Consider the following 12,362-nt stretch of genomic DNA (forward strand, 5'->3'; position numbering starts at 1 on the left):
ATTGCATGACATGTAATATTCAGGTACTGTACAGTAGCCTGCATTGCATCCATGTAAAAGCAGATTGATGTGTACACTGCACGACCTCTGTTCTCACTTGCAAGAAAACAAAAATCATCATGGTGGGAGGAATTGCATTTCATTTTATAATAACATCTCATTTTTTCCATTTTCTCTTTCCAAAGAAATTAACATCCATCTTCTATACAATTCACAGAGACGTAAATTGCCAAGATACGAGTGGAGTGCTATCTGATGTGCATTGTTAGACCACTCTGAGAATGAGAATTAAAAACGAGACTACGAGCTGTGCTTGAATTCATTTATTTTACGCCAACCCCTTAACGATGGATTTTAAAACTTGAAGGTCAAAATGAATTATTTGAAGGGGCTAATTTTCTCTAATCTTCAGAAGCATAATGCACAGTACTGATGAAGAAAAACAATGCTGCATCCTTGAATGGCTAAACCTTCTATCTTTCATGCATGGTCAGAGGCATCGCAAGGATTGCCTATATCTCCAGGCGGTTTTAACCGCTGTCTCCATTAATGACTGGACAGGAGGTGTTTTATAGCCAAATCAGACTCTCTGCATCACAAACACCTTATTTTTCAAGGACCTGCTCGCTGCACATTTAGTGCACAAACGGCGAGGCGGCACCCTTTAAGATGTCAAAATGATGACTGTTGTAATACAAGATAAAAGTCAATGAGAAAGATAAATGTCAGTCCATCTGTTTGGCTGTCCTTTTCAGTGCTGGACTGAATTTGATTAGAGCTTCAAAACCACTGCAAATGAAGACAACAAAATGCAACCTCAACAAGAAAATGCATTATAATAACAACCTCTCACTTAGCAAGCGCATCAAAAGAACAGAAATGAAATGGGTTAATGTAATAGCATTCACAATCTCAGCCTCAGAAGCCACGGCACGTCCACAGACCACTTGGACTGTCTGATGCATAAGCACAAAAAGCTGGAAAGCACTTTTTCAGTCTGGCAAGCTCTAATCTGATTGGCTGGTTTTATGCAGCTTTTGGGACTAAGGGCACAAAGTCGAGTTTACACAGCTGATACAATAAGCGCTTTTCAGTAAGATCAAATCACCAGATTTGCAGAAGTTTTCAAAGTCACTGGCATCAAATTTGAAAGATATTCCAGAGTTTTGTTTGAGGCACTTACAAGCAAGTAAACTTGATATCCATGAATATAACTGTACTGTATATAGGCTTGTCTGTGAAATAAACATTGTTTATTATATTTAGGTAGGCTGATTGCATCATTAACATCCATTTTTAGAATACAATTTTTTTTTGTAGCTATTATGATGACTGACACAAACAGAGTTGAACGCCGAAAGAAACAGAACGTGGTTAGTCTCTTTAAATGCCAGTCGTACATCTTTATTGGCTGTTCTCCAGATTAGTTGCAATGTAAACCAGAATTTACATTGCTATACAAGGCTACATTTTTTTTATCTGGAAGTCTGTTTGAATAGTGTTTGGAAAAACTGGAAAATCATAGTGCATATACCAGCCAATCAGATTTATAATCCATGGGCACTTAACACAGCACTTTAATGTATCAGCATAAATTGTGCACAGTCTGTATTTGACAGTTCTTTACAGTGCAAGTAGAGTTGCTTGGGGGAAAGGCAACCCGATATATGATTGATGGAGAAATAAGAATAGGATCAGGAGGGCTGGCTGAACGGCAAGATGAATGCATGAGTTTCCCAGCCTGAAGAAAAACTGTATTCATGAGAATAAATTGACATCATATCTTCTGTTCTAGTTCACCTTCCATTTCATCCCTTCTTATATGCTTCCACCCCGTGACTCAGACAGGGTCACAGTATGGTAACCACGACAACAACATCCGGCACAACTCAGTAAGAGCGGTAAAGAAAAACCAGGACAAGAAGAAAAGGCGAGATATTAAAAGATGACACTGAGGTTATGATTGATAGGCATAACAAATGAACAAGGCTTCCATTAGCTGGTGCCTGCAGAAGATGTGGAGGCTTTATCAAGGGAGGCTGAAAGCTTCTTCGGGCTATGAGTGTTTCTAGTCTGTTTTAGTCATACTCCAATGACAGGTTGGAGGAGATTATTCGGCAAAGCCTACACTGTGCTATAAGCAAAAATAAGGGGGGAAAGATAGCTTGGATTACAGAGCAGACAAAATCTGCCAATTAAGGACAACAAAATCTTTGCTCCTCAGCATTGAGCCTTACAGTTAGGACAGCAAAATGTAGAAGAAAGAATTGCAGAAAATCTCAGACAGGAAAACACGCCATATACTGAAAACAGCAGGTTTACAATGCACCTTGCTACAATGTGTGAGATACATTTACCCCCTCACGCATACAAACTTGTTTATGCTATGCGAACATAAAAAGAGATAGGGTCTTAATACATTTAGATTTCACAGTTTCTATATAGAAATATATTGCAATTAGCAATATGCATAACGTGAAAATCCTCACATGCACACTTAGCGCAATAATCTGAAAACAAAGCAAAGCTAACATCAAATTCAAAGATAAGTATCAGTTTTCTATCTAGATTAACCCACGTGAACGAAAATTAATGGACAAGTTGGCTCCCTTTACACTTGGAGTTTACATCAGAGGTTGCATTAACCAAAAAATTTCCATCGCTCACCGAATTTGTAAAACACGGATAATTCAAAACGCTCGCAAATTAAAATAAGCCATTTGGTCTATTGCGTTTGGCTGCTTTAGAAACATTCCCACAGTAAAGGATGCTAATAGGGATTAGAAGTTAAGAAAAGGGTGGAAAATAAAGTTTTAAAGCGCCCATGCAAAGAAAAAAAACAGACCGGGAGAGAGACGAGAGTGAGGATTTGAGGAGAGAAATGAGAGTGTAGTGCAGTGGAACAATTCATGAGATATTGTTCATTAAATTGGGTGACCAGATCCTAAAACCACAATGTAAAACAGAATAAAAAAAGACAGCAAACCACAACGCAGGTGCCTGCTAAGCCAAAAATGAGCTTTTGCCACTGAAGTTCTTGAGATAAGATATTGTTATATTAAAAACAACCTCAACTGTCCCTAACCATATTTGAATGTGGTTTCAGTGATCCGATCACAATGTGCTCTGTGGTTTAATGCTATCCGATTGCGATCCGATCACTGAAAATGCACCCTAATGCCATGTGCAAAAAGGGCCAAAAGTCCAATCAAATGTAATTACAGTGAGTAATGGAGAAAGAGCCACGTAAATGTCAAGTCACTCTGATTTGTACCACATGTGGAGCCCATCCCCCATTTTTTCTCAATATAACATTTAAAGGACTTTAAAAAACATCTATTTGTTAAATTTATCACCTTTGCAAAATGTCTGCATATTTTTGTCTTCAAAAGGAGCCTGTTCAGTGAACTGGTGTTCACAGACAATGGTCAGGAAGGTTTTAGAAATTAAACAAAGGAGACACACTAACACTGCCGGACATTCATTACCTCACAAAACTGTTTGTCACGTTTGGAAATGGGAGCTCGCTGAAGAAAATATATCAAATGAAATACAGTACAGCTACAATATTGTGAAAGCATTGTATGATCCGGAGGAATTTGTGGTTGTTTTTCAAGTTACACAATCATTTACTAGTAGTGCTAAATTCATTCTTGAGAGTTCATATCTTTCACACTAATGAATTCCCATTGAGGCATTGAGGAAAACAAAGACTGACTGAGTGTGTTTCTTTGACATGCATTTTTTATTTTTATCTGAATCTGTCTTTAAATATTGCAAACCAGGCCATTAGTTATATTTAGGTCATTTGGCAATTGGTAAGGCTTAAATAATGCACTTTTAAACATGTGGTTCGATCTCTGAGTGTATCTAACTGTAACGTCATTAGCAAGAGTGCATGCCAACGCCAACGTTTCATGAAAGTGCACTTTTTCTTAATGAAACTTTAATCTCTTAAGCATAACGTCAGTTAACATTTTAATTCTGCTGTTAAAAAATACATTCAGAAATGTACTTTATGTGAAGCAAAAAACAATGAGGAATAAAATATTCGGGCCAATGAGGACCTAATGGAGTTTAGACTCATGCGCCAGCTCTCTTTTAGTGGTAATACTAGGCCAGTGTGGATAACAACATTAAAACTCCCCGTTTTGAGGGTTCATTTTTGGCATAGCTTACCAAAAATTGGAAAATTCTGTCAATATTTACCAATCCTCATATTGTTCAAAATATTTTTCTTCAGTGGAACACAAAAGAAGACATTCTAAATCATGTTAAGGTGTTTTGTACAAAGAAAGTTAGTGGGGTCCAAAACAAAATTGTATCCAACACTAGAGTTGGACGCTTTTACAAAATATCTTGTGTTCCACAGAATAAAGAAAAATGCATACAAGTTTGAAACAACATGAGGTGAATAAATGATGACCAAATGGTTTTTTGGTTTTGTGTTTTAATAAAAAAATAAAATAATTAAACTTTTGTCCAAAAACACTGAATCTTGACATTCAAGTATAGAATGATGGCTTTTCCTTCCGCTTACATTCAACCTTTCCAACAGAAGACCTTTAATGGAAGCTCATGCCATTAAAGAGCATTTCACTATGCTAAATACCCTTTGTAGATGCCAAAAGCACTCAATCACCTTGATGTTGGCGGACGTACAGTACAATAAATGACCCAGGTTGGTTCCATAAGGGGAAAGTGCTTAATTCTGCGTCTACCGCATTTGGCCAGGGATACTGTATGTCTGGGATGAAGAGTCAACAAAACAAATGTGTGGGAATAATCTAAGAAACACTTTCAATCAATACAAGGTATAAAATATGAGAGCTGAAATCATATGCGGGCTAAAAATAGAGCGAAATGATAGGTTTCTCCATGTTGAGGAGAAAAATCAAACACTGCAATTTGATTAGTACTCCACACCTTGCCTCTGAGGTTGAGGTCCTCCATTAAATATTAATGTGTCCCTGAATCCACCTTTGCTTCATCAATACTTATTGACCAATATTATAACACCAATTTAGTCCCAGGCAACAATGACCAGCATTTGCATTTGCAGTCTCTACAGATGTAGAGATGTGTGTGTTGTGGAGGAATTGCTTGCCATTTCTCATTAGGAGCACAGTAGGGTAGGTTTCCTTTTCATTAGCGATGAGGAAAATAAGAGGTACGGAGGAAGTCTGGTGGGAGGAGAAGATGCAGCTTTCTGGTCTATTCTGGGTTTCTCGCATCACAGACTGTCGGTCTTCAGTAGAACGTGAAAGATACTGGAATTTTTCATCTCAGCTGGGCCTTTGATATGCTTCATTTATAAGCAGGGGACTCAACTTTTCCATCTGCCACTTATGAGACTATCACTATTTTGTTGTTGATGTGGTTTTTTTTTTGTTGTCATTTGTTTATCTTTTTGGCCCACTTACTTTTATTATTGACTGAGTGGCCAGTGAATCAGAAAAACACTAAACACTTCAAACAGACTGCTCAAAGAAATTGCATCTCATTTTAAGAGCTCTTTGAAAATGCTACACAGAAAACTTCAGGCTCCAAAACAATGACCTATTTGAGTAACATCTTCTCTCATTTCCTCTGCAACATATGCATCGAAGATGGGGGAAAACACTGCGTTTTCTCAGAGGAGCTCTGCAACGACTGTAACAGCATATGTGAAAAAGCAACTACTGTACAAGCACAACACAAGTTAGCCAGGGGAGAGTAATGCTTGTTACTTACGAATCAGAGGCACACTGGCGTTGGCTGTTCCCAACCTGTTGACGGCCACACAGGTGTAGTTGCCATAGCGATCCTGTGTCATGTTCTTGACTGTGAGAACTGATCTGGAGCTGAGGTTCTTGATGTCTATTCCTTGGCCCATGTTAATCCTGAAAATAGGATCATGAGTTGACATGACACGTCAAGCAATGACACCTGCTGCAGTGTGGCATGCTGTAAATCCATACATCAAAAATAATTTTTTAGCAGCACTTCTCATTTATACATGCAGAGAGGCTACATGGAATACTACTACTTTTAAAAAATTAATTTGGTCACACTATTGACGTAAACTGGAAAAAATGATTGAAAGGTGCAAAACTGAATATTTTTCAAATGTCTTTTATCCAGCAAGTGCATTACTTTTTTCTTCTTCTTTTTTTTTTTAAGTACAGCAAAGACTTTTACATGGTTACAAAAGATTTATCAAAAATTGTGAAAAAATATGTCAATGTCAATAAACATATTTGTATATTTGAAGGATCATGTGACACTTAAAGCTGGAGTAATTGCTGCTGAAATTTCTTTCTTCATCTTAGAATGGTACATACTGATTTAGACATATATTAATGTTTCTTACACCAAAAGACGGCAGGTAGATATATGGCAGCATGTGAGTTATGAAGGAATATGTAAAAAAATTACAGTTGTCCCTGGTCCTGAGGGAAAAACCAAAGGGGAAATCAGAAGCAGGAAAAATTTGCACATGGCTTGTAGCTTTGTCAAGGTCAAAAGTTCAGCTGCAGTTGCTCTCAAGTCCTGACTTAGGTCATCCGTGTTACTCTCACAGGTGAAGCAATGTGCTGACCTTTTGTCCCCTAACTCTCAAGTAGCTTGTCTCCTGCTGACATTTGCTTAAATAAGAACAAAAACTTTTCTTAAAACAAAAGACCACTGCTACCATTGTATCAGAGTGTTATAGGCCATTATACACAAAAATATTTCCATAATCTATTCAGAATCACCTTGCTTATACATTATAACATTCTGTTCAGCCTCTGTTATTAGCAAGCAACTAGAAAACAGAACAATGGTTTTGAAAGTCGCAATTTAACAAGTGCTTTCCATTGCAAAAGTATCTAATTTGGAAACCCAGCTAGCTTTAGATTTTCATATAATTGACATATATTTAGCTCAAGAAATACATAATTATAATTTTTCATGCCTATTTTATTTTTTAAAAACAAAACTAGTTCATGATTCTTCATCATTCCTGCTGGTTTCTGTTTCACTATTGTTCCCTGCTGTTAGTTCAGCATTGAGTCGGCACATTCAGACAAATACAGTAAAATAGACAGTTTAGCAACAATGCCCAATGTAAAGCCTTAGATTAAGCAGAGTACAGACCCAATGCCAATAAGCCTCCTTTGCAATTTGAATAAATTGAGTGAAGCCTATAATTACAATTAGCACAGTGTGAACTGCTGATTCAGATCATACTCAGCAAGAGTGGGTAAATGATGGGTAATGCAGTAATTTGGTATTTAAATTCAAGAACCACCACTTGAGTCAATGCTGACTGGTGCGAATACTTAGAATGCTCTTTACTAGTGACGAAGATATATAAACATACAATTAAAATGCAGGGTTAAGAGCAGTGTTGGGGGTAATGCATTACAAGTAACGCGAGTTACGTAATCAGATTACTTTTTTCAAGTAACTAGTAAAGTAACGCATTACTTTTTAATTTACAAGAAAATATCTGAGTTACTTTTTCAACTTTACTTTTTTATTCCCATTTTATGAAATTTTATTAATAAGATTCGGGAGGAGCGCATCAGATACTTAGCCTAATCAACACAGGTGGACAATAATCAAGTAATCAATCCCATAGTATAAATATCGCTGACTTCCCTCTATCCATTGACGGTTTATCAGCATGCTGGTTCGCTTCGTCTGTCACCTTACCACAGACCCAATTTTCGTACCAACGAAGAGAGCTACACAGGGGATTTATAAGATCTGCTGCTTTTGCCGGACCCGAGATCATTTCTACCCAGCCAAACACGGCCGTTGAGCAGCATTAAGCGTCATCGTGACAGCTGCTCTCCTCGCCAAGCCACACGTCGCGGCCAATAGACCGTGCAAGCTCCGAGCTCGCCTCGCTCGACACAACGATCGTGCCGCCCGAGACCGAGCTCTCCCCGAGCGCTGGATTGCAGCAGAAAGAAGCCAACCAGCCTGGGCCGAGCCCCAGTTCTCACCGCGGCTCAGCCTTTCACCCCGGCGTTCCGGCCGGGTGGCAATTTGAGGCCGCTTCCTCTAGCGGCGCAGACCGCGCGACGTTAACCAATACATTTTCAGGCAAAGACACTAAAAACAGGTTCTTCTTTTTCTTCATTGGATTTTTTCGGCAGTTGGCATCCAAAGTGTTGCATCTAAAAGCAGGTTCGCGGCTGAAGTTTGTTAAACGACGTCATGACGCAGTTCCGTCTTCTTCTGCTAGTGTTTTGGCAAACCAGCGTAAAGGTGCATTACCGTCACCTGCTGATCTGGAGTGTGGATTGCGCATAGATTTGGACTACAGATACAAACGTTCCATCGGATGATGATGCCACTTTTAACCACGAAGCAAAGGCATTACATTCGCCTTACCGCGCACGTTTAAACCTCACGGAAATGATACAGACATAAGTTCCATGGAGAAAAAAAAAAAAGAAAAAAAAAAAAGCTTGTAAGTCTCTGGATAAAAGCGTCTCTGCTAAATGCTTAATTTAATTTTAAATTTTAATTTCCATGCAAGTTTTCTGGTAGGACCAAATCATTTAGGGACCTATTTCACCATTCACCGGCGTGATCACTCAAAATTCATCTAAAACGCATCTGCCCTAGTGTTTCGACGCAGGATAACAAGTGTGAGTAAAATAACTGTCGCCTTTTAAAGTCCACATGAAATCAAAATTGACTATATTTACTTTGTTCGCCTAAATTGATCGTTTTGTGCGGAACAATTCATCCATGCGAGCCAATCCACACCACAAAAAAAAAAAAAAAAAAAAAAAAATTTTGGCTTCATAATCTTTAATCAAAATCTGAAAATGCCCCTCCCCTCTGCATTGGAGGACCTTCACTAATGACGTAGGCTTGAGGAATTTGGTGTCTGCTTAATCCGTAAACAAGCCCCTCCAACTGACACTGACAGTAGACAGGCTGCCTGTGTGTTTGCGAGCATTGACAGCGCGTGAAAGGAGAGATGGCGAGGAGGTGCATATTTGTAAATGATCCTCCTCGTGTTCCTGTTCTTCATCTTCCTCCTCCTCCTGCTGAAAACTAAATTGCGGTGATTCAGGTGGCGAGTAATCCTCAACAACCGATCGTAAACTTGCGTTTAGATCTGCCTCCATTTTTTGAATTAAACACCTACTTATCTAGATCCAATCAGGTGCTAGTTGGAAAATAAGCCACTCCCACTATTTTCCTCATGTATTATTCCGTTTCTCTCGGGAATACGTCACAACACTGGAGAAAAGTCGTTTGCAACTTCCGTTTCACGGGAACTTTAAGGACCGTAATACGAAAAAACTGGCAAGTAAATATCTTTAGAAACCACTTGGAAGCGAATAGCACATAACTGCTATTAACCCATTTGCTTGCAAGCATCGCCAACGGCCCCAGTTTATTATCGTTTCACTTTCACAGCACGTTAAACATCACTCTCTTACTTGATCTGGATAAACCCTGCATCAATTGAAAGTCTAAAGACTTTGGCTTTGATATTTGACCAATATTTCGATAAAACATAATTTCAGTGTCAGTTATTTAGTAATTATGTCAGGAAAACGATTCCTATTCCCGAATGGTAAACGCCGAAGTGTTAGCTCATGGACAAATGTTGATCATGGATCTAGTCAGAAAGAATCATGAGCAGAAACATCTTTATCTCGGGTACGTAATTTCTGTCTCCATGCCAAAAATGGGGGGTGACTGGTAAGGGGTTAACGTTACTGCTGTAATCATGTCTTTCGGTACAACGTCTTACAAGACTAAACATGCTTCATCGTTTCCAAAAGCCTCTGTTTCTACAGTCCATACTACAACATGAAAACAGCGTTCCAAACGTAATCACTCGGGAGACCGTCTAAAGAGCCCGGAGGCCAAATGAGAGGAAAGATGCTTTTCCAACAGGAACATAATAATGTGGACAAGGCTTGAGGAATTGTCAAATCAGGCAACCAATTGCTGAGCTGGTGACACAGTAGGCTACCCATTCATTTTTAGCTTGCCCCATCAAATGTCACTAACCCTTTTTTTTTCTCTTCCCACAGCCAACATCTACAGCAGCCGAAGCAAGTAGCCTTGCACGTACCTCCTCACTGCCGCAGCAGCGTCAGCTCCCGCAGGAGCCTTTCCCGTATCTCCCCACTGCCGCAGCAGTGTCTGCTCCCGCAGGAGCCTTTCCTGTACCTCCTCACTGCCGCAGCAGTGTCTGCTCCCGCAGGAGCCTTTCCTGTACCTCCTAACTGCCGCAGCAGTGTCTGCTCCCGCAGGAGCCTTTCCTATAACTCCTCACTGCCACAGCAGTGTCTGCTCCCGCAGGAGCCTTTCCTGTACCTCCTCACTGCCGCAGCAGTGTCTGCTCCCGCAGGAGCCTTTCCTGTACCTCCTTACTGCCGCAGCAGTGTCTGCTCCCGCAGGAGCCTTTCCTATACCTCCTCACTGCCGCAGCAGTATCTGCTCCCGCAGGAGCCTTTCCTGTACCTCCTTACTACCGCAGCAGTGTCTGCTCCCGCAGGAGCTTTCCTATACCTCCTCGCTGCCGCAGCAGTGTCTGCTCCTGCATGGAGCCTTTCCCGTATCTCCCCGCTGCCGCAGCAGCGTCTGTTCACACGCAAAAAAAAAAAAAAACACACACATCACCTCCGCTTATAGGTATGCCATGCATCCTAGGTTGCGGTGATAGCATCATGTATCGACAATAGCCAAGACAATATTAGGCCCATATCCACCTAATAACATTCAATCTCCAATCCACGTTTTTTTTATTATAATTTTTAGGCGGCCTACCATAATTCGGCTATCAAACAGCTCCGTTATCCCATCTCAGCACTGCACTTCACGCTCGCCCGTGCTCTCAAAGGATGATGTGAGCCTGTAGGTGGCAAAGAAGTCTCCATCCACAAACAGACATGCTTCGTTAGCAGATATAAGGTATTCCATTGTACTTTAACAGGTAAATCCGATACGTGCCATATTTTAAAGGAGCTCCCCGGTTCTCTTACCGGTTTTTGAATACCTTATATTTAAGGCATTTGTTTACGTCCATATTAGGGTTAAATCGTTGGACTTTAAATGGAATCTACTATCGTAAAATAAATAAATAAATAAATAAATTCACAGGACAAGCGAGATGACAGTAGTGCCGACTACATGAACTAGCAGTTTTAAATATAGTATTTTATATTTAATGCCAGTTTATCAGCACGTCCGAAAAAATATATTTTTTCGATTATTGGTGATTCCATAGGCTCTTTCGTGCACCTGCATGGTTAAAATGGCAAATAGTAAGCTCAGACAAGTATAAAGAATCTTTCTCTTACTCCACCCATGCACGATTACATCGTCGATATGTACCATCGATCTCATGTGCTGACAATATGACAATTCGACAACGACCACATCGCCGATACATGGCACCTATTTGGGGTACACTGGCACAGGAAATCTAATTTATTTTTGCACGCTTAATTTCGAATACAACGACTGCACCAAAATTTTTCGGACTCATTATCGGAAGCAGCTTATTGGATTTGTTAAACAATTATTCAAGTAAGCCTCACAGCGTCTACCCTCGTAGACAACCAAATCCTCCTTAGTATCGAATTCCCTGTCAGGCGCTGCAAGAGTGCTCCCGGTTGAGCCAACCTTAGCCTTCTCCGTTCAACTATCAGCAAAGCTTACTCGTATGACATCGTGAGTATTAAACCTCTGTCAGATGCTTTCCCGCTTAAGCAATCTTGGACTTTCCATCCGACCACCAGCGACGATAACCAGATAACCTTACCTTTTTCTATCCTATGGCCGGCAAGGCTTCTCTCTTCGATGCCAGGAGCTCGAGCTCCCATCGGATGCTGACGAGAGCCTACCGGCCAGACAACCTCACCTTCTTCATTCTGCGGCCAGCAAGGCTTACCCGTTGGTTGCCAGGAGCTCACACTCCCTTCGGACGTAGGTGAGAGCTTCCCGGCTAGACAATCTTACCTTTTCCATCCTTTGGCCAGCGAGGCTTAACCGTTCGATTCCGGGAGCTAAGCTCCTGTCGGCCGAAGGTAAGAGCCTCCCGGCTGGACAACCTTTTCCGTCCTTCAGCCAGAGAGGTTTACCCGTTCGATTCCTGGAGCTAAGCTCCTATCGGACGTCGGTCAGAGCCTCCCGGCTAGAAAACCTTACCTTTTCCATCCTTGGCCAGCGAGGCTCACCCGTTCGATGCGAGTGCTCCCATCGGACGCTGGCGAGAGCCTCCTGGCCAGCCAACCACGACCATTCCACGTGGTTTAGGTTACAAAACCTACAAGCAAGCCATTCGATGCCGCAGGTACCAAACACACAAATAAACCCTCCCTCCTTCCTACGGTCGTCAAGGCTTACCCGTC

At 40.8% G+C, this 12,362-nt stretch overlaps 1 protein-coding gene across 2 annotated transcripts in view; it reads right to left on the reverse strand.

Moving 5' to 3' along the window:
• The window catches only part of negr1 (neuronal growth regulator 1), a 125,899-nt gene that overhangs the window by 44,999 nt on the left and 68,538 nt on the right, over positions 1-12,362 (reverse strand). For both annotated transcript variants that reach the window (XM_059570900.1, XM_059570901.1), the window contains exon 6: positions 5,734-5,882. In XM_059570900.1, coding sequence (XP_059426883.1) covers positions 5,734-5,882 — 149 coding nt within the window. The remainder of the gene's footprint in view (positions 1-5,733; positions 5,883-12,362) is intronic.

This window comes from Carassius carassius, chromosome 17 (genome assembly GCF_963082965.1).
Source record: "Carassius carassius chromosome 17, fCarCar2.1, whole genome shotgun sequence".
Taxonomy (NCBI): domain Eukaryota; kingdom Metazoa; phylum Chordata; class Actinopteri; order Cypriniformes; family Cyprinidae; genus Carassius; species Carassius carassius.